This window comes from Pelodiscus sinensis, chromosome 2 (genome assembly GCF_049634645.1).
Source record: "Pelodiscus sinensis isolate JC-2024 chromosome 2, ASM4963464v1, whole genome shotgun sequence".
NCBI lineage: Eukaryota > Metazoa > Chordata > Testudines > Trionychidae > Pelodiscus > Pelodiscus sinensis.
In genome coordinates, this window is record NC_134712.1 from 90,821,527 (window position 1) to 90,840,748 (window position 19,222).

General features: G+C 39.1%; 1 protein-coding gene across 1 annotated transcript; it reads right to left on the bottom strand.

Annotated features, from left to right (window-relative positions):
- Positions 1-4,776: 4,776 nt before the first annotated feature.
- Positions 4,777-17,292, bottom strand: LOC102455126 (uncharacterized). The gene is made up of 3 exons (XM_075921032.1): positions 16,607-17,292; positions 15,535-15,797; positions 4,777-14,496 (listed from the first exon to the last, which is right to left on the bottom strand). Exon 3 carries the CDS (start codon positions 13,911-13,913, stop codon positions 12,876-12,878), a length of 1,038 nt encoding a protein of 345 aa, XP_075777147.1. The 5' UTR covers positions 13,914-14,496; positions 15,535-15,797; positions 16,607-17,292; the 3' UTR covers positions 4,777-12,875.
- Between the last annotated feature and the right edge of the window lie 1,930 nt (positions 17,293-19,222).

Here is a 19,222-nt window from a genome sequence, read left to right on the forward strand (position 1 = left end):
GAGGCCAATAAATTCGACCAAAAACTTACTGAAGCACACACGACATGATTGTCAACAATAAAGCCAGGGGAAGTGACAAAAGTCGTGTGTGGAGGTGGAATTTTTTTTGTTACCAAAAGTGGTTATTTGTTATGACCTTTGTCCTGTTGCAATGTGAATGCTTTCTGGGTTTGTTGCCAGAATGCTTTTTGGTGACAAAATTTGCAAGTGTAAACAAGGCCTCATAAAATATATCCCTGATTCTACTAAGGAAGATATTTAGTACTTTACAGGTGATGCTCAACACCTGACACATTCAGTATCTATTTTTTGGAATTCTTAGAAACAACACAACTAATTTGAGATCATAAATCTTTCCCACAACTTATTTTGGAGGGAGAATTGATTTTTAAACAGTTTGTTATTCTTTCTAGCCAAAGAAAACTTGTGCTACATACTTGTAATAGAAGAACACTGTCCCCATACCTGAACACCCCTCACACAAAGCTAAGCCAGCACAAATAGACCATCTATATACAGTACATGCAGAGTATATTTTTCCATTAAATTTTCTCTCCCCTTGTCCTTTTTATGAAAGTTTCCTGACACCTTATTTCTCACCTTTTTCACACTTTACATTCTTTAATTCTGTTCTGTTGGATTTTTTCTTCTGCATCCTCTCCTTTTCGTTTTTTTTCACAGCCTCTCTTTTGTTAGCAATATAAGTTAATCTTTCTCTACTCAGAACTCCATTAAAAGCCTTACATTATGTGATGTTACTACACCAGGAAATTGAGAATAGCAAAGATTTTCAAAGATACAAGCCTAAAGTTAGGATTCTACATCATTATTTAAGCTCTCACCTAAGTGGCCTAATTTTAACAAAGGCTGAATGCCAAGCATTTCCCATTGACTTCAGCATTAGCTACTGGGTCACTCAGCTCATTTGAAAAATGAGGCTGCCATTTTAGGAGCCCCTCTTTGAAAATCTTGGCTACAATGTACATTTGGCATCCTATCATAATTTTCAGCAGCACTTTTTTCTGGAACGTATTTCCAACTCCTATAATGAAAAGGTTTTCATTTATATAGGAACTTTCACATAGTTACCACAAAGTTGTTACATTAATGAATTATTCTTCATGATACCTCTTCAATGAAATACAGTGAAACCTTTGTTATCCGGCACTCTGTTAACTAGAAAACTTTGTTAACCTGCATTTCCCCCAGCCATAATACAGTCACATCTTCAGGCACCCAGGCCTGGCTTGGTTTACCATGATTAGCTTAACAATTTTTTATTTAAGAAATACTAATCATCTTTAACTCAGAATAGAAATGTGAGACCAACTGCCTCACACTACAAAACTACCAATATTAAAAACTTGAGTTTTAGTATTATTGTCCATTGGTTTTTCCTAGGTTGATGGGACCCTCAGATAACTGGAATTTTTAGATAACTGGAACACCTTAATCCCCGAGTGTGCCAGATAAGATAGGTTTTACTTTTCTTGTATTATTTTTCAGATGTGTGTAGGGGCATGGTTAGACACTTCTCTAAAGTCACGTAATAAGTCAATAGCAGAGCTGTAACTCAGGGCATCTTCATTTCCACATTGTAACCACTACTCTCTGGGAAGTTTATGTTAAAAAGGTACATACCTCCTTTGCACACCTGCATAAGGGCTCTTGAAAGCGGAGATTGGGCTCTGTATGGAGTGCAGGGATTGAACATGAGCTGTTCTCTCTGGAGTGCAAGCAGTCAGGCAGATAGTGTCAGTGTTATCACTCTACCTATCCTTCAGCCAGTGGAACTGGCAGGTTGTGCAGGGAAAAGGAAATTGCACCTTGTATAATACAACAACCAGACCTGGAGCAATAAGGTCAGGTTTAAGCAGGGGCAAAAATAGGGCCTCATATAGAACACTGACCTCTAGTCTCTTGCTGTATCTCAGCTGCATCACCTACTGCGAATGAAATACGCTGCAGTAAATGACAGAACAAGAAGGAGTAGGGAGGAATTCAGACTGAGTGATAGATTCCCAGAGGGCTACAGTTTATATTCCCAGAGGGCTACACTACAACTGGAATGGCCCTTCATTTTTACATGCATGGCATAATAATCTCTCCATGCACGAATTTAAACCATAGAATGATGACAAACCAGCCAATTAAACAGTAGCCCCATACTTGCCTAGATGCATGCAAACTGCCACACACTGCTGTCAACCTTTTCTCTGAACAAATTAATACTTGAAAAGAAACAAGGACTTCAAGCCATACAAAAGTTTCATCCTTATCTTATGGTAGTTATGGGAGTGCAGAATCATGAAAATACCATTTCTTCTTTATCTCGGGCCCTATATATTTACAATTACACTGAATACAATTCTTATCTGGGGCCTCTAGAGTGAATTTACACTGCACCCTCACCTTGAAATAAGCTTGTGTAGCTTATTTTGAAGTAATTTCCAAATAGCTTATTTTGAAATTTGGCACTGTCTAAACAGCTCTAAATTTTGAAATAAAGCGCTATTCTGAAATGTCCCTTAACCCTCATGGAATGGATACCAGAATACTTCAAAATCTCTTTTGAAATAACGGCACTCTCAAAAGACATGGAATAGCTATTTCGGGATTCTTCCAATATTCCGAAATAGTGCCACAGTCTAGATGGAGCCGTAGAGTGCTCATGACGGAATGTACATGGGGAGAAGAGCCATCTTTAAGTGAGACTAGAGAGAGAAAACAGTAAGAATAAAGAACAGAGTTAGGTAGCAATGATAACACTTACGTTTTAAGGCTACTATAAATGGCTTAGACTGTGAAATGAAAGAGAAGAGTAAGGGAAGCTAGGATGAAATAGGCAAAGAAGAAAAGAATGTTGATGGCTGGGATAAAGAAATACTTGAGACACCTATTCATAACTATTCCTAACAGGTGGTTCTTCAGTAATCCTCTCTCAATTTGAGTAACCTAAAACAGATTGATGAGTATCGTTAACAAGTCTCCATGCCAGCAATCTTTGAGCATCTGACAGAATGACCAGAGTAAAATGTTTGTTTTCAATATTTAGTCTAGGATCTCCATGGTCTGTAGTTTTCCAAAAAATAAAATGGCATTTAATTTCCTGCGAAGGGATTAACTCCTGTCTTCATTCTCTATGAAGGCAAAATTAAACATGTGAGACATGTAGGGATGATGAAATGGATGATGGGGATTGGAGGAAGGAATATAAATTTCAAGAGATCAGTTAAAAATTTCTAGTTAAACTGTGTGTTTCATAGAGAGAAACCTGAACTGGCAACATACTGGGTTCAGCGGTACATTAAATAAATAAGGAAGGTGTATGGAAAAGCCCTCAAATACTCATTTTTCTTGCTAGGAAAGCCTTGGGAGACTCTCAATTGTAATTTCTACAATCATTTAAAAATGACTTATATGTACTGTGAAACTGTCATGGGAGACAGTAGCCTTTATATTCCTGAGACTGGTTGTATAGAGGGAGTTTTTAGTTTTATACAATCTAATAGCTATCTGAAGACTTTTGAACAGAAACCAATGACTTCAACAAACCCCTGAAAGGTAAAAATGATATGTAAAGTCAAATGTGCACTATAGGCATGTGTCACTAGCTGTTGCTAAACCTTAGAAACAGAAATGGAGTGTGTCTTAAAGAAAGACATTTTGTGCTTAGCAGGGAACATAATTCATTTTCAAAGCCAGGAATGTGATGAGGGCCAGACTTCATGCAGACAGTTTACTTACAACAGTGAAGACACTAATTGTGAAAATTACTAATCACCCAACTTCTCCGCTGGCATAAATTGGAGCAATGCTGAGTCAATAATGTTGCTCCAATTTACATCACCAGAGAAGCTGGGTGATTAGCAATTTTCACAGATGTTTAGAGGTCATAAAAGGAGACGAAGCAAATGGATGAGGATTTGACCAGTTCTTTAGAAGTAATATGAGTGGCAGTGACATCTTCAAAACAGGATGAAATCCTTCTTCTCCTGAACGCCACTGCAAATCTCCTAGGTAGTTGTCCCCTTCAGACTGACATAATTAGCCCAATTCTCAGATTTGGCTGAATCCTTTGGGTTAATTCAGTAACTGTTGCCAGCCACATTACAAGCAGAATTAAGTTGAAACTCACCATAGATGACATATCTGGCATTTTTAGTCTCCCTTTTTGGGATGACTATAGACATGTGACCCAATGGCCCACATCAGACAGAAATAAACTCTCAGGGGAAAAAATCCAAAGTCAACTCAAGGTTTTCTTGACATAATTATTCTTCTATTATCCCTGCCAAGGCCAAATCCAGAATACCGGATGCATCTAAATATATTCTGAAATCTCTTTTATTTGTTTTAGTGTTATTATTCTCTCTGGAGTCTAGATCTGGACTATACTTTGACCAAAGAATATGAATCATGATAAAAATAACTGACTACATCTGGTATAGAGTGTGAACACGGGAGTGTATTCAGAAGCAGGATGGTACAATGACTTTAATACTTAGCTGAACATGTGGGTAATACTGCCTTTTCAAATATTTTCACCACTAAATTGATCTCAGAGAGAAACATGGTCTCCCCCTTTCTACATGCCTACAATTGTTTGAATTCAGAGGTGAGTGAGTACAGTTCTGATGGCAGAATTAGAACCACGACAGCAGTTGTCAATGGAGGATCAACCAAACAATTTGAAAAAGCAAAGCAGGGGCTTCATAACCATAAAGTAACACTTAGTCTGAGAATGGTACTTGTAAAAAAATAGTTTTTATTGAACATTTACTTATATAGTCAACATACTGCTGCTTAGCAGATTTTTCTCTCAAAGCAGAATCTATGTATTTTCAGCAACAGCACTTTTACTACCTGCCATCTCCTCCATAAAAACAATTGAACATATGTGCACTATTATAAAATGTTATATCTGCTAGCAGAATGCTAAAGACATTTGGCTCAAGCTGAAGCTTCTAGCAGGAGAAAAAAATAATTACTTCTATTTAAACAATAAATACATTTTCAAGACTAACATGAAAGTTACACACATTCCTGGTTACAGATGGGAAAGATCACACATACCTTCTGCTCCTTTGTAATCATGAGGAACAAAAAGAAAACACACCTTTCTTTGATCCTCTATACTATAAAACAAGATAATTACATGGAACTAAATTGGCTCTGCAATGAGAAACAAAGGACCTATGTAGGCAATAAGAAACTTCATGAGCCTAATCTTGAGCTGATTTATGTAAATTGAAGTCACATTGACATCACAGGGGTTAAATGGGGCAGAAGGGAGCAACAAATTTGCCCTCTTCAGTCTCTAATCACAAAGAAGCCTTCTTATTTTCCCTTCAGTGCAATAGTAATTGTCCACTCTAGAATCCCCTAAACTTGTGGCTATTGCTGGATGTGCCAATATGTCAGGGCACATACCAAAGGCACTAGCTCCCAGTCACACCTAGCCCACAGCTGCCTGGCTGCATGAACCGTTGTGTTATAGCCAATCTGTTTGCCTCTCCCATGTACTTTTTATCTCCGGCCATTTCACAACAAAAGCTTTGCAGGCACAAGTGTCAAAATATATTGAACCATACTCTGTTTCATAGGAGAAAAACAGTTGCCAAGGAGAATAGCTAGAAATACAGACAAATAAATGGGCTCCCAAAACTTTAGTTCCTTTCTTCACCAAGGACCACTCCTTGTCTTGAACTCTATACATCATAGAGGGTATGTCTACAGAGCAACATTATTTCAAAATAATTAGCATTATTTTGAAATAACTTAGTCCATGTCTACACAACAGGCAGTTATTTTGAAATGTCAAAATACTGTGAAGCTGGAGGACATCTTACTCCAACTCCTGTAACCTTATTATATGAGGAGTAAGGGAAGTCAGAGAAAGAGTGCTCTATTTCAAAATAAATGCTGTGTAGATGCTCCCAATTTAGAAATAAGCTATATCAAAATAAGTTATGCAATTGACATAGCTCAATTTGTGTAGCTTATTTTGAGTTAAGCCCTGCTGTGTTGATAGTGCGTCTACACAGAGAGACAGCTAGTGAGTGAACGGTATCCTGCAAATCAACATCTCACTACAAAGGGCAAGCTGCAGAGTTTTACTGAGAAGACCATGTCATGGAACATACCCACTCTCTCCCAATCTCTCTTCTCCCATATTCCTGACCAGTTCAGTGACATATATAAGCCCTCTCAGAGAATTACATAGGCCACTTTGAGTTTAGAAGCCCCAGCCCAGCACCAGCTGCTGGCCCCTGAAGTATTTAATTTCTCACCCATAGGGTCATACTAAAACCAAAAGAATATACAAAAATGAGCACTTGAGAAAAGTATTTATTATTAACAATTAAGTCATTATACCAATAGCACGAATATTAAAAATGTAACTTTAATTGTGTTTAATTCCTTCATTTTAGAAATGGTTTTCTGGCTTTTTTGTGTGCAAACTCATTTATAATTAAAGAAAAATCTAAGTTATGTGCAACATCACTGTGAATATTAAGTATTGTGAGCCCGTTTAAATGCTCTTGTCCCATTGTAGAATGATGATAATTCTTTATTTGTTTTAAGATGTTGAATGTACATTCACCTGAAGCCACTGATGCCGGAAGACTGACAAAAATACTTGATGCAATTCTGATATTGGAAAATACAATTGACAGGCCAAATCTGAATAATTCTTGTAGCAGTTCTTTTGGTTTCCAGTCCGATTTAAAGTTGGTGGAATGTATACATTTCGGGAAGATGATTTCATCACAGAGATCTCTTGAAATTTTGTTCTACCTTGGTTAAACTGTTCAGATGCTGATTATAAATCTTCATCACTTAATTCTCTGAACTCCCAAACAAATCCAAAAAGAGTACAAAATTGTTGCAGTGACTCTAATTGACGTGTAAGGCCAGATTTGATGAAGTCAATATTAAAAAAAACATTGACTCAATAGTGCCTTTCTACATCAGATTGAGATGTTAGGCTGCGATTGGTGGAAAACTCAGATGAAATGTCAATACCCTCTGCTACTAACTTGGACTCAGAAAGAACTGCATCCCACTGATCAAAAATCTTTTAGGTATCTTTGAGAAGTCATTCAGCGTTATCCCTCTCAAAATCTGAAGTATCATTACATGCTTCAATTACAAGATTAGTTTTGTGGACAATTTTAGCAGCTTCATCCACATGGACGACATTAAGATGTATTCAAATTTGTATGTATACTTCTGAATTGACTTAAACTCTGTTTGAGCCTGTGCTCTGAGAATAAGAGATTCAAGCTCACTTAAAGCCTTTCTCATAGTGTGCAAATGCTGTGCAACTGGTTTAACATCATCAATTCATACTGGCCATCGCGTCGTTGACACGCTGTGAAGGGAAATAGGCAGATGCTACTTCAGAATTTCCCACTTTTGAAGACTGCTACTAAAGAGATAGCACAATTGCTGGATTATTTCAAAGTATGTGATTGTGTCCTTGTATGATTCAGCACAATCAATGCCAACAAGATTTAGTGTGTGGTTGCCACAACTAGAGTTTGGAGTTTGCTCAAGAAGGACTGCTTGTACTCTGTTGTACTTCCCAGCCTTATTTGATCCATTGTCATAGGCTTGGCCAATGCAGACTTGAGAATTTAATTCGAAGACTTCCAGCATTTCTAATACACGAGCAACAATATCTTTTGTGAAATTATCGGAAAAAATGAATTGTTCTTCAATTGAAATGTTTAAACTTCCTTCAATTTTTGAACAACCAAGGTCATCTGTTCTTTATGAGAACCATCTGAAGTTGCATCAATAATAATTGAAAAGTACTTCAGCTATTATATCTCTTTAAGAATTGTTGTTTGCACAAATGTCCCACACAGCTCAATAAACTCATTTTGTATTCTTAGAGACAGATAATGGACTGCTTGGATTTTCCACCCTCTTGTGATTCACAAACATGCTTAACATGGCTTTAATAAAGGTGGGTCACACTTGCTAAGAAGCTCAAGTGTCCCAAGGAAGTTTCCATTTGTAGGGTCACGGATATGTTGACTGGAACCAAACCATTCACACACACACACACACACACACACACACACACACACACACACACACACACACACACACAGAATGACATTCAATATGAGCTCAGGAGTTTTTTTCCAGTTATCAGTTTCTGTGTTTATTTCACTCAGGAACAAGTTTTCAATTGAACAATCAGCTAGAGCTGCTGTCCCAGATGATTTCCACGTAAAGTTATTTTTATGGGATACTGAATTTTGATGTGCAGGTATTCAGTCTTTCAACTTCCTTCAACCTCTAATGATGCTCCAACCAGATGGATCAGAGAGTACTGATGCATTTGAAGTATTACTGTTGAAAATGAAACAGGAGACACAGTACAGAGCCTGCTTTTCCATGCTCCAGCAGAGCCAGTCTCTTCTGTAGATCTCTTCATTTGTAAGAGTTTTTGTCAGCAGACGAGTGGGAAAAGCTTGATTTTCAGTATCTTTCAGTATGTTACTTGGAATCAGAAAACAACTTTGGGAAAAAACTGCATTTGAGCAACATTGTTCTTATCAAGAAGTCCAAGATGAGGTTCGATACTACTGTTGTTACACTGTGTGCTGTGCTAGTCCTTGCTCTTGCTGTGCAACATCTCCGAGGTCCTCATTTTCTGCCTGCACAGTTTCTAAATTGAGTGTAAATTCTGCATCTACTGCTACTGTTGGTATTTTTGCATTTTGATTAATGACCTCCTCATTTTGAGGCAGTGGCAGTGAAATGTCATTTGTGGGTGCAAACTTTTCATCATCAGGACTGGAAGTGTCACTGTCATTATGGTCACTGTTTAATGGCTTAGGCCTTTTTTCTACGAGAAAAGATGTTATTTGGCTTTAAACTCTTATCTTCAGCTTCGCTCTGTTGCTTTCTCCATCTCTCACTTGCACCACTTTTAAATCTTCTCTTCATTTTTATAAAGGGATTCTTTTAAAACACAGTAACACACAATAAATTAATTCACTAAAGGCTATTGGTTATACAAAATTTTAATTTTATATATTTTGCAATTAATATTATATAATAATGATTTGGAGGTGTTATTTATTACAGCCCTTATAGCCTTATTTCAAAGTATCGAAATTTCATTTGCTAACATGTTCTGGTTATTAAATTCCTCTAATAACTCACGTGTTATAATGAATATGAACACCAAGTGATTTCCAGATTAGATATAAAGTTTATTAAACAACTAGAATTTAAAGAATTAAAAATGTAGCACCACAAAAATGCCTTTAATGGTGAATCTACAACTGGACAAAGAGGTAACTTACAGCTAAGCCTGATATGGTTATTGTATACGAAGACACTTCAGAAAAAACAGGAATAGGAAAATCTTTTATGCAGAGATAAGCATCTAATTTAAAGGTTAAACTCACCCACAGATGAAGCAAAATCACTTTACAGTAACAGAATTAATTAAGACTTTCAAAACATCTAAACTATGCAAAGACTGTAAACAGCATTTCATAACGTAGAATCACTAATCACAGCAGCTACTCCAGTCTCCAGTCATGCAGATGAAAACTCAGATGTGACTGAAAATTTGGTGAAGGCCCAAGGTCCCATGATTTAAATCAATTTTCGCAGGTGTATATAGCTTCTTTTGTTCTCTTTATTATAACTGCAAGGTGTATAATAAATGAAAATGAGTTGGTAGAAAAATGTCATAATTTGAGGCCTCTGTCTCCTGAGGACTGTGCTAAATGGTTCTCCTCTCCCCTCCCCCCACCTTTCATAGGGACTGTTCATATTATATATCAAATCTGGATTTTAAACTTCTGTTTTGTTTAATGCTTTGAGTACACTTCTGACATTTCTCTCATGGTGACAAAAAAAAGGAGTGAAGAATGAATGAGAGAAAAGAAACATTTATGGTATTTAGAAAAAAAACAAATACTCTTTCATTGTTACATACGCCATCATGAAGAAAAAGAATGACATTTCAAGGGTAGACTTTCTAAACACATTTTGTGGAATAACAATGGCACTTCAGTCGGCCAGGAATGTAACTACTCTGTTCAAGAGCATCAGTCCCTTATTTTGTCACATTGGAAGTATATTTTTTTTATTTGTTTTTCTGGGGGTATACTCTTTATTTTTTTAATGCAAAAAGATGTCAAATCCAAATACAGGATACCAGATTCAGCTAAGCTATATTGTTAACATGGATTTATCCACTCCATTTTGATCATGCATGCTTCTAGATTGATTTAGCATTCATGCAACAACCTTAACAACTATTCATTTTTGTTATGGAGGTAGGGGGTGGAACTGCATCATTGCACAGGAAAGGCATTAGCTGTGATATGATAGCGCAGTTGTAAGTTTAATAGATTTCATTAACATTAAAAATAGAGTTGAGAAATCCTGGTAAAACCTCCAGCCTGGTGAACAAACACAGACTTTCTCTCTCAAAATTTCCCAAGCTTTTCAGTTTAGTGAAGGCTTAATTTTGTAATCAATGCACAATTGGAAAAAACAAACACTAACATGTTATATTTTACACTGGTTCGCAATCTCTATGTCCTTTCTCTGACTGGTTTCAAACGGAAAAGAAATTGTGTAATTCCTCAAAATATCAGAATTTTTCAGCAATCACTGGTGCTATTGCAATCCACACACCTTTTAGGTGTGGTTCACTATCCCTTCTCAATCAGCTCCTTGAGTATTCTAGAGTGTATTTCATCAGGCCCTAGTAATTTAAAGACATCTAACTTGTCTAAGTAACTTTTAACTTGTTCTTTTCTTATTTTAACTTCTGAACCTCTCTAATTTTCACTGGCATTCCCTATGGTAGTCATACAATCACCATTAGCTTCATTAACACAAGCAACTTCTTTGTATATACCCCTGCTTCTGTAACTTACACTCCAATTCATCTAATGAAGGGTGTTTCACCCAGGAAAGCTTATGCCCTAATAAAGCTGCTAGTCTCTAAAGTGCCAGAGAACTCCTCGTCAAAACAAAGATGTCATTAAACACCTCTGCCATTTCCACATTTTCTGTTATTGATATTGATTTCTGTTTTTCCTTCTTCATTGATTACAACAAAGATACAAACAATTATCTTTAAGCAAGTTTAAGCAAGGTAGCAGAATCTGGCTCTTTCACCCAGATGATATTTGATTTTCATATAAATACCAAAAACAAACAAACATTATAATTGCACAGAATTTGCTTCAAATTGTTTATGAAATTATACCTTTTAAAAACAAAGTAAAAAAAAAAAGAAAAGAAGAACTATGTTAAGTGTTTGCTAAATATATGAATCTGGACTAATGTTTAGCAGGCAAATAAAGTTGCTGTTTGATTTATACATGAATTATTATTTCCTTTATTGCAAAAGTTTTCTACCTGGAAAGAAAAGGAAAATTTCTACTGGTTTTGGAAAAGGAGGCATAGCAAAAATTGCCATTTTCACTGTTTTTGTGCCCAGCATTGAAAAAGAGATCCTTTGGGTTACGGGGCAGGCTGGATAAACCATAAGATGAAATTTATAGTTCAGGAATGTACATTTAGATAGCACTTTCACACAGTAATCATTTACAAAAGATGAAAAGGACAGGAACCAAATTACTCAACATGTAATGGTTTTGTTTGTGTAATCATGTCTCCCTCTAGTGGCTCTAGTACACCTAAGTAGTAGAGCCTGTGTTTTTGGTGCTGAAAATTCTGGGTTCAGTCCACATTAGCATCTCTGCACCTGATATGAACATATTCATTAAGAAATGTTTCAAATGCTGTTGTTCAAATACACTTTGGGCAGTTTTACTCAGGGTTTATCCAGAGTCTTAACATCCTTTTAAGATTCAAACATCACAAATAATACTGAAATCAACATGCAAATAGTATGCTTAACATTTTCTAACAGACTGAAAAATACTAGCAGTTATACCATTTTTTTCATTATATGTGTTTTACTTTATCTTTGATTACATTGGTTGCACTTCAAATCCCTAACATTTTTAGAGATTCTTTTATTTAGAGAAATCCCTTTTAAAACAATTATGTTCTGCATGATAATTGCAAAGGTAATGACTACATCCCGTTATTGATGAGCAAGTGAAACTTAAGTGGATAACCGGTGTCTTGTATAATAAGGATCACTTTCTTAATTCCTCCAAAATTGCATTATATTTTTAAGGGAGATGATAAGCGAGGATTGACAGAGATGAAGTCTAAATCCTTTTGTAAATCCCAGTTCTCAAATACATTTTAAACTAGGATTTTAAGGATCTCACTGTCATAGTCAATAAAGAATGAAAAAGCACTTAGTTCAATACAGAGAACAAAGAAGATGATTAAAGCAGTGAAATTAGCAAATGAAGGCATTCTTCCTGCTTCTTTCATGGCTTCAATGTCCAGTATGCTGTATTCAAAAGACAAAGTAGGAAACAAGATTGGACTTTTAACTAATAAAGGGTCAGAAGTAACTTTCCACTAAGGTAAAACAAAAAACTGGACTGTGTAGCACTTTAAAGACTAACAAGATGGTTTATTAGATGATGAGCTTTCGTGGGCCAGACCCACTTCCTCAGATCAAATAGTGGAAGAAAATTGGCACAATCATATATACCAAAGGATACAATTACAAAAAATGAACACATATAAAAAGAACAAATTAAATTTCAGAGCAGAAGGAGGAAGGAGGGGGGGGAAGGTAAATGTCTGTGAGCTAATGATATCAGAGGTGATAATTGGGGAAGCTATCTTTGTAATGGGTAAGATAATTAAAGTCTTTGTTCAAACTTAGGTGTAAAGTGTCAAATTTAAGCATGAATGACAGTTCAGAGGATTCTCTTTCAAGTATAGTCTTAAAAGGCCTTTGAAGCAGGATGCAGGTAACAAAAGTCATTGAGACAATGTCCTTTCTGGTTGAAATGGCAAGAAACTGTTTTATCTTTGTGATCCTCTCTAAGATCTGTTTTGTGGGCATTGATCCTTTGGCGAAGTGTCTGAGACGTTTGTCCAATGTACATAGCAGACGGACACTTTCGGCACATAATTGCATAAATTATATTTCTGGATGAGCAGGAATATGTGTTCTTGATCTTATAACTCACTTGGTTAGGTCCAATAATGGTATCAGCAGAGTGAATATGTGGACAAAGCTGGCAATGGGGTTTGTTGCAAGGGAAGGTACCAGGGTTGGTATTAGTGTGGTATGTCCTGTGGTTGTTGGTAAGAATCATCTTGAGGTTAGGTGGTTGTTGATAGGAGACTATGGGTCTGTCTCCCATAGTCTCTCGGAGTTTAGTATCCTGTTCCAGTATAGGCTGTAGTTTATTGATAATGTGTTGGACAGGTTTAAGTTGGGGGCTGTAGGTGATGACAAGTGGTGTTCTATTGTTGGTTTTCTTGGGTGCGTCTTGAAGTAGATGGTTTCTAGGTATTCGTCTGGCTCTTTCAATTTGCTTTTTTATTTCTCTTGGTGGGTAGTTAAGGTTTATAAATGCTTGGTAGAGATCCTGAAGTTTCTGGTCTCTGTCAGTGGGATTAGAGCAGATGCGGTTGTATTGAAGGGCTTGGCTATAGATGATGGATTGTATGGTGTGTTCTGGATGGGAGCTGGAAGCATATAGGTAACTGTATGAGTCAGTGGGTTTTCTGTAGACAGTGGTGTCTAATTTTTCATTGCTGATTTGTACTATGGTGTCCAGGAAATGGATCTCTCGTGTAGAATGGTCCAGGCTGAGATTGATGGTGGGGTGTAGGTTGTTAAAATCTCTGTGGAATGTCTCCAGTGTTTCTTGGCCATGTGTCCAGATCATAAAGATGTCATCGATGTAGCGTAAGTAGAGAAGGAGTAAAAGGCGACGAGAGTTGAGGAAACATTGTTCTAGGTCAGCCATGAAGATATTAGCATACTGTGGGCCATGCGTGTACCCATGGCTGTGCCGCTGATCTGGAGGTATAAGTTGTTCTCAAACTGGAAATAATTGTGGGCGTCTGTCTGTATCTGTGCAAATTTTTTCATATGGTTGATGGATTTCCATTCCAAACGGCTAAATGTAGTGCCTTCTATCACTTTTCCACTAAGGGTATGTCTACACTACGGGATAAGGTCAAATTAAAATATGCAACTTCAGCTACATTAATTGTGTAGCTGAAGTCGAAGTAGCTCAACTCAACTTTTGGCACTGGACTCACTGCAGGAAGTCAAGGGGAGAATGTTCTCCCTTTGACATCCCTTGCTCCTCGTGAAAGCAGGACTACCGGCATCGACAGGAGTGCTCCTCTCACTTCACTAATGTGTCTTCACTAGACCCAATATTTCGAACCCTGAAAGATTAAAAGCAGCAGCTTCAATCTTCTCTATAGTGTAGACATACTCTCCCTGAGGACTTAGTCCAAAAGAGGCTTGTTCTCCTGCCACTGAAACAAAGCAATTGTTTTGTCGTTATCTTCAACAGGTGCCCAGTCAGATCCATGCATCTGATGACAAAAAGCGAGACACAAAATCGTATTTCATCACAAAAGATATTAAACATTGCAACTAAAAATAGAAAATTGGAAATAGAAACACATGCTTCAAAAAGCACAGTTTGTAAAAGATATTTCAATCTTTTTTGTAACATTGGAGAAAATATACATATTATTTCCTTTCAGATTACAAATGATATTTGCTATTAAAAATTCATGGCTAAAGCAGATAAAAGCAACCATAATATGTGTGTAAATCTAGTAGAATTCTTTATAGAGGTGAAAAATTTGAAAATTATAAACACAGAAAATATAATAATTGAAAACACCATGCTTTTGCATTCGTGTTTAACAATGGCTTTGATTAAAAAGCTTAGGGAGATAGGGAGAAAAATCAGGCTTTAATCAACAAACAGTTCAGAAATTCAATCAATAGATGGGAAGTTTTGCATTTCCCTGCAATCACTACCAGAGTCCTGGTGGCCTTGATCAACCTCACTGTCCCCCGCACTTTTAGTCTCTCAGTCGCTTTGAAATGGGTTTAGTGCCTTTTAATGCTATTACTATTTCACCACGTTACAAGGCCCGCAACTCAGCACTTCTCACTCAACACTGACGGGATGGTGGGTAGGGGGACCCAGGGTTGCCCACACCTCCAGGTCCTAGTCCAGGGCCCTATGGGAAGGGCAATTAATTCCTTGCCCTAAACTTCCCTTTGGTTGATGGGGACACCACCTGAAACACGCTGACCCACAGGCTTTACACCCCGTCCTGGCCACTTCCTACCCACCTAGTCCTTTCCCTCCAGTTACCTCCTGTCAGCTTGTGCCTCCATACCCTAGCCCATCACAGCGCGCTCGCTGCCAGGGATACACTTTCCTCACCGTCCCTCTCCAGAACTTCCCTGCTCCTTCCTCTACTGCCTTCGGGCCCTTCTCCTCTGGGTTGTGGCGGGCTGTTTTTAAGGATGGCGCCACAGTGCCACATTGGTCACCTTCCGCCCATGCCCATGCGTCGTGCATCACTCCATTGGCAATGCGGAGCATGTACCTCCAGGTTGCGGTTCCCCTGCTTGACTGCGCCTGCACATCTGCCTTCCTGCTGCGGTGCCTCCCTTCCCTCTCTCGGTCCAGTACTGTCTGCATGGGTGGGGAGCAGGGAGGATTCTTTGCCACGTTCCCTGGGCCCGGTAGCAGCTTTATGATATGCCGGCGGCACCAGTGGCACTTCTGCCTTCCCTGGAGTGGTGCTTGCTGTGGGAGTGTGGACTCTGATAGCTCCATCACACATTTCTATACATTTCAGTGTTTTTCCTAAGTTACATAAATGAATATAATCAGCACTTCTCAGGGAATGATAAGGCAAATCAAGCAACCAGCTAAGTTTTCTTTTTATTACGCTAGGTTTTCATCTATCTTCTCCTGCGTGAAAAACAACATCAATAGACAAAACAGAGCAATAAGGAGTACAGAGAAGGTAGTTGGTCAGGACAAAAGACAAGCCCCTCCCCCAACCACTTTCTTCCCCCCAACCACTTCCTTCCTTTTAAATATTATTTATGGATCCCATGTCCTCCCCCAGATTTTACTGTTCTTCCTGCCTCACTTCCATAAAGTCATAGTGTACCCTTTAGATTCCTCATGATTTCCCCTGTGTATGCTGTATAGAAACCTCTCCATACCTTCATGCATATTCCTCCTCTAGTCTCATGTAGCAACTAGATTTAGCTCATGTAGTCATGTGCTAGCTCCCTGGTTAGCAGTATGCTAAGAGACATTCTGAGATTTTTCATCCCTATTGCAGTTGTCCAAGGCATTCTGCTGTGGAGGTCTGAGGCACGTGCTTAAGTGCTGATTGAATGCATACACAAGTGACAAATATCACACCACATCACATTTTGCAGTATACATTCCCAGTGCTATCTACTAACCCAGAAGCGGGTCACGGGAAGGCAGGGGCATAATTGTGTCCCAACAAAATCATGGCAGCAAAGCATCTTTGATGCTATTCCCCTATGTTCTTTCTATTCAAGAAACACAAGCAGTGGTAGTCTCACTGCCACTTGCATGGCCATTATGGTTTGTTGAACCGTATCCCCAGGTAGAACAGGAAAAATTCGTACCATGGATATTTAGGAAGATGATCTGTGTTGGTCAGATCACATGGCAATTTTTGGAGCACAGGAGCTCTTCATGGTCTCAGCTTGATTATGGAAAGTCATCACACTTTGACTCTAAAACATGATATTGGTTTGAAAATTGTAGTCACGAGTACCAATCCTATTTTACAGATGAGGACCTGAGATGCAGGGAAGAATGCTAACTCAAGTTCACACTGAGAAAAACAGAATCAAGTTCACACTGAGAAGAACAGGAGCGCGACCAGAAACAGCTAACAGGAGAGTTTGGAGAGGGAGTTCTCCAGGTAAAAGAGGACTAAAAACGGGACCCTTGTGGTAAGTGGCTGTCTGGAGTGTGTGTGTTTGTGTGTGGGGAGTTATTTGCAGTGTGCTGAGCTTGTGTTTGTCTGGATTGTTTGGTTGGTTGGTTGGTTTGTCTGTTTGAAGGAGCTTCTAAAAGGTTTGAAATCTAGAAGCCTCTGTTAATTGGCTGAGCCTCAGTCAGGGGGAGGGGCTACCAGAGCTATATAAGCCTGTTTCTCAGCAACCAGGGAGAGCGCGACCAGGAACAGCTAACAGGAGAGTTTGGAGAGGGAGTTCTCCAGGTAAAAGAGGACTAAAAACGGGACCCTTGTGGTAAGTGGCTGTCTGGAGTGTGTGTGTTTGTGTGTGTGGGGAGTTATTTGCAGTGTGCTGAGCTTGTGTTTGTCTGGATTGTTTGGTTGGTTGGTTGGTTTGTCTGTTTGAAGGAGCTTCTAAAAGGTTTGAAATCTAGAAGCCTCTGTTAATTGGCTGAGCCTCAGTCAGGGGGAGGGGCTACCAGAGCTATATAAGCCTGTGACTCAGCGACCAGGGAGAGCGTGACCAGGAACAGCTAACAGGAGAGTTTGGAGAGGGAGTTTAGAGGGGGAGTTTAGAGGGCACTTGTGACCTTCTTTAAAACATAACTCTTAGAATAATCTATATTCCAGAGGTTTAAACAGAATCCCTGTTTACACTTTAACTTATTCATTAAAAAAATGGAGACAGAAGCCCAGCAGCAGAGTGGGGGCTATCCTGTTTATTGCATCGAGTGTAACATGTATGATTACCTGCCCTGTGGGCGGGTGGCGTATCTGTGCACCCATTGCAAGGAGCTCCTGACCCTCAGAGACCGAGTTCGGGCTTTGGAGGACAGGGTGGCTGAACTGGAGGAGCTAAGGGAGGTAGAGAGATATGTTGATGAGGGACTTTCCGGGACACTGTAGTACTGTCCCACCTCCAGTCTGAGAGCCCAAGTGCTCTTAAGGAGGATGAAAGTCTCAAGGGAACAGAGCATTCAATGGGAGCAGAGGGAAACCATCCTGTAGTTGGGACCCTCCTCCCAGAGGATGTTGCAGTATCCGCTCGCACTGAGGATACCTCTGAAAGGGAGGGAATACCAGTTAGGAAGAGGCAGGTGTTAGTAGTGGGTGATTCGATCGTTAGAAACATAGATAGCTGGGTTTGTGATGACCGGGAGAACCGTATGGTCACTTGCCTGCGTGGTGCGAAGGTTGCGGATCTCTTGAGGCATCTAGATAGACTTATGTGTAGTGCTGGGGAGGAGCCGGTGGTCGTGGTACATGTAGGTACCAATGACGTAGGGAAGGGTAGGAGAGATGTCCTGGAGGCCAAATTTAGGCTGCTAGGAAAGAGACTGAAATCCAGGACCTCTATGGTGGCATTCTCGGAAATGCTTCCAGTTCCACGCGCAGGGCCAGGTAGGCAGGCAGAGCTTCAGAGTCTCAATGCGTGGATGAGACAATGGTGTAGGGAAGAGGGGTTTGGCTTTATTAGGAACTGGGGACACTTTTGGGAGAGGGGGAGCCTATACAGGAAGGATGGGCTCCACCTAAACCAGGGTGGAACGAGACTGCTGGCACTAAACATTAATAAGGCCCTAGAGCAGTTTTTAAACTAAGAGATGGGGGAAAGCCGATTGGTGCGGAGATGCACGTAAATCGGAAGGAGACTTCTCTTAGAGGAAAATCCATTGATAGAGAATCTCTAAGCTGTAGTCAGAAAGAGAGGAGGGGAGAGGGCAAACCATGGGCCCGAGCAGACAAACAACTGCATACAAAGGAATCCAATGCATCAGGGAAGGGCAGACAAATAACCAGTGGCAAATTTCTAAAGTGCTTGTACACAAATGCTAGGAGTCTGACTAATAAGATGGGTGAACTAGAGTACCTCGTATTAAATGAGGAGATTGACATAATAGGCATCACTGAAACCTGGTGGAATGAGGAAAATCTGTGGGACAAAATCATACCGGGATATAAAATATATAGAAAGGATAGAGCAGGCTGGGTGGGTGGTGGAGTGGCACTGTATGTGAAAGATAATGTCGAATCAAATGAAATAAAAATATTAAGTGAATCAACATGTTCCATAGAATTGCTATGGATAGTAATTCCATGCTCCAATAATAAGAAATTAGCAGTAGGGATATATTACTGATCACCTGACTAGGACGGCGATACTGACATTGAAATGCTGAGGGAGATTAGAGAGGCTACCAAAATAAAGAACTCTATAATAATGGGGGATTTTAATTACCCCCATATTGACTGGATACATGTCACCTCAGGAAGAGAA

Bases quoted from the DNA above. Each gene is read 5' to 3' on its own strand.
- LOC102455126 (XM_075921032.1), bottom strand. From the start codon at position 13,913: ATGGCTGACCTAGAACAATGTTTCCTCAACTCTCGTCGCCTTTTACTC.